The sequence below is a fragment of the Leuresthes tenuis genome, unplaced genomic scaffold (assembly GCF_036924035.1).
Source record: "Leuresthes tenuis unplaced genomic scaffold, fLeuTen1.0.hap1 SCAF_9, whole genome shotgun sequence".
NCBI classification, from domain to species: Eukaryota; Metazoa; Chordata; class Actinopteri; order Atheriniformes; family Atherinopsidae; genus Leuresthes; species Leuresthes tenuis.
In genome coordinates, this window is record NW_027325363.1 from 25,097,538 (window position 1) to 25,100,649 (window position 3,112).

General features: G+C 40.1%; 1 protein-coding gene across 1 annotated transcript; it reads left to right on the top strand.

Annotated features, from left to right (window-relative positions):
- The first annotated feature begins 940 nt into the window (after positions 1 to 940).
- LOC140313803 (lysophosphatidic acid receptor 6-like) lies at positions 941 to 1,923 on the top strand. The gene has a single exon (XM_072391781.1). The coding sequence runs from the start codon at positions 964 to 966 to the stop codon at positions 1,837 to 1,839; it is 876 nt and encodes a 291-aa protein (XP_072247882.1). The 5' UTR covers positions 941 to 963; the 3' UTR covers positions 1,840 to 1,923.
- The last annotated feature ends 1,189 nt before the right edge of the window (positions 1,924 to 3,112 follow it).

Below are 3,112 nucleotides of genomic sequence, written 5' to 3' on the forward strand. Positions count from 1 at the left end.
ACCCGTATATTGTTATTTGGGACTTGACTCCAGACTTGATTGGAAAGTCTTGATTGTGACTTGCAAAACAATGCCTTGTTCCCACCTCTGCAATTTACCTCCTTATGCACGTTTGGATGCGCCACAACTGAAGGCAGAGTTTTGCATTAAGGGAATATTTTAGGAGACCAGATCATAAAAGGCTGACTTACACTTTAAACCAGCAGTGAAACGTAATCATGAAAATATTTCTGTTGTTTTTCAGTTCTGAACATTGACCATATGGAAGATGCACTTATGAACTTCAGAGACATGCTGCATGTTGTTTCTGGTTTGCATCTTTGTGGAGAAGACTTAAAGATGCAGCAGGAAGATGAACCCAAATGCACGTCAGAGGTTTGAGAACTACTTGAAGATCAAAGAAGACTAAAGATGTGTGCAGAGAGTCATGGTTACTCTTCTGTAATCACGAAGTAAACCGAACATTTCAGGAAGCCTAAGCATGTGAAGACTGACAAAAATAACCCTTCAGAGACATCAGAGGAAGCTATTTATTGACAGCTGATATAATAATTTTGATTGAAAAATGCAAGTTAGGGGTAAACTCCAAGGTGGTCTGGATGCCATGAGCATGTAGATTAAAAAGGTACAGGGAGGAGAGTTTCTGCTTTTGCCTAATTGTTGTATTTTGAATAATATTAGAAAAGAAAATTATTTGCTACCTGACTGTACACGCCCACACATTGTTTCACTTGAGCGCTGCAGAGTTTGAAGTTTTCCATTCTTGTCAAAGTTGTTTCCTGTTTCAACATTCTCTGCCTCTTCAGCATGTGGAAACGCCCTTTGTTCACACTTACATTTAAGACAGTATGCTATATGAGGGCGGGATCGTTGTGGTTTGTTTCACAGCTACATTTGCTTGCGCACACTTCTGCGTTTCACTCACAAACAGAACGCTTGAAAGCAGATGGAACAGAGCAAGACATGATGAACACAGCTTATGCTCTCATCTTTGGATTTGTTATCACTCTTGGTTTGCCTCTCAATGCAGTGTCACTGTGGATTCTGCTTCGTCACCACAGCCTCAAATCACCCAGTGCCGTCTTCATGGTCAACTTGGCCATCTCAGACCTGCTGCTCATCGTCTCTCTGCCAATGAGGGTCTACTATTACATTAAAGGCACATGGACTTTCAGCAATATGGCATGCATCTGGGTCACAATGCTCTTTCGCAACAACATCCGTTCCAGTTCTATCTTCATCACCTTCATCAGTGTGGACCGGCTGCTGGCTGTGGTTTATCCTCTGAGGTCACGGCACCTTCGAAGCTCATCCAAAGCCTGGAAAGGTGCTGCGCTTATTTGGCTGATCGTGTTGGTGGTGAACGTTCCGGAGAGTGTGGGCTTTCAACGGCATTTGAGTATGCTAAATTTCACCTGTTTTGAATTTCAAACTGAGAATGACATGCCGACCAGCTTCCTTCAAAATAAGACTTACTCACCACAACATGAGACCCTAAGCATGGCTATTGATTATTTTCAGCTTGTTTTACTTTTCGCAATGCTGGTAGTCAATATTGTGTCCACTGCTCTGGTTTTATGGACAGTACAGAGACATCTGAATGAGTCTGCACTGGTCAATAACAAAGTAAACGTCATGCTGATTTTTGTCATGAACTTAATGATGTTCACTGTGTTCTTCCTGCCGGTGTCCTTGGTTGTGTTCTTTGAGACCTTAAGGCCTGCACTGAGTTGTCTTGCCAGCTTGAACTGCTGTCTGGACCCGCTGTTGTACTACTTTTCTTTTGACGGTTTCTGGAAGAGAAAAGAGGAAGTGGATATGTCTCTTGCAAGAGAATAGTCGCTGAATGTAAACAGAAAGAGACAGGTGGAATTATGCAGTCCCTACATAGACATGAAAGAAAAAAAAACATGCTCAGTTTTGAATAAAACAATTTTCTTGATGCATGAGACATTAAACAGAAAAACAAACAAGGGCTCTGACAGCTTGTGAGTTGTGAAAATGTAAAACCATCTGAGTTGATGTTACAGCACTTGACAAAATGTGTCAAACTACCGTTAAAGCAAAACTGTTCCAAGCTGTTTATTGCCAGAAACTCAATAGAGTGTGCTTTTAAGTTGACTTGAAGTCGGAGAAGCCCTGGAACTATTCTGAAAATGTGATTCATTTGTGATTTGCAACCATCTGACAATAGCAGTAACTTGAAATTAACAAGAATTGCAATAATAACTTATTCTAAGTACTGTTAGCCGATTGTGATGTTCTTTATATGTTTGCTGCAGCAGTTGTAATAAAAAAATGCTTTTCCAATTTTTTTTGTTTGGTGATATTAACTAATCTTCCGTCCTCCATGTTCACTCATCTTTTGATTGTTTTTAAACTTCACTTGGCAGCGTCCTGTGTAAGTCTATGCTTCTAAATCATAAATTACAGCTGAGGCTGTTGTGCCTTTTTATCAGATACTCAGCTCAGGAGCCAGAAACACTTGAGCCCTGTAAGCTTTGCCAAATTAACGTGCATCTGTATATGCCTGTAGCAAATTGATCTGGAAACAATCTAGATTTGAAAGAAACCAGATGTAAGGTCTGGAAATGCACAATGAGGATTTTATACCCAGATCTTGCTCATATTTAACAATATAATATAATCCTACACTGTTTTTTTTTCTTGTTAACTCAGGCACTGATGGAATAACTAAATTACAGCAGGCACGGACACAGAGCTTATCACATGTCATATTGATACTCACACCCTAATTGTGGTGAGAGTTCAACCTCAATGCATATGGTGAATGGGGGTGAATATGGGTCAGTTCCTTGACATGGTAATTTGAAAATTTGTATGCATAAAATGTTCCTTGTAAATAAAGTCGTGTCATCAGTTCGTAAGGCTGCTGCTGGCCAGATATTGCTTTATTGTGACCCTTCATAAATTGGAGCCCTGTGTTGAGGGACTTTTCTTCCTCAAGCAGCTCCATATATGTTTAATATCTGTGCTCTCAGCTGGTGGAAACTGAATGCTGAAGAGTGAATAAAAAGAAAATCCATATAGACGGACATCTGTGCTGATTCTTAGTGATATAACACCTTGATTTGCACTGCAATCACAATTT

Excerpts from the sequence above, each read along its gene's own strand:
- LOC140313803 (XM_072391781.1), top strand. The coding sequence starts at position 964 with ATGATGAACACAGCTTATGCTCTCATCTTTGGATTTGTTATCACTCTT.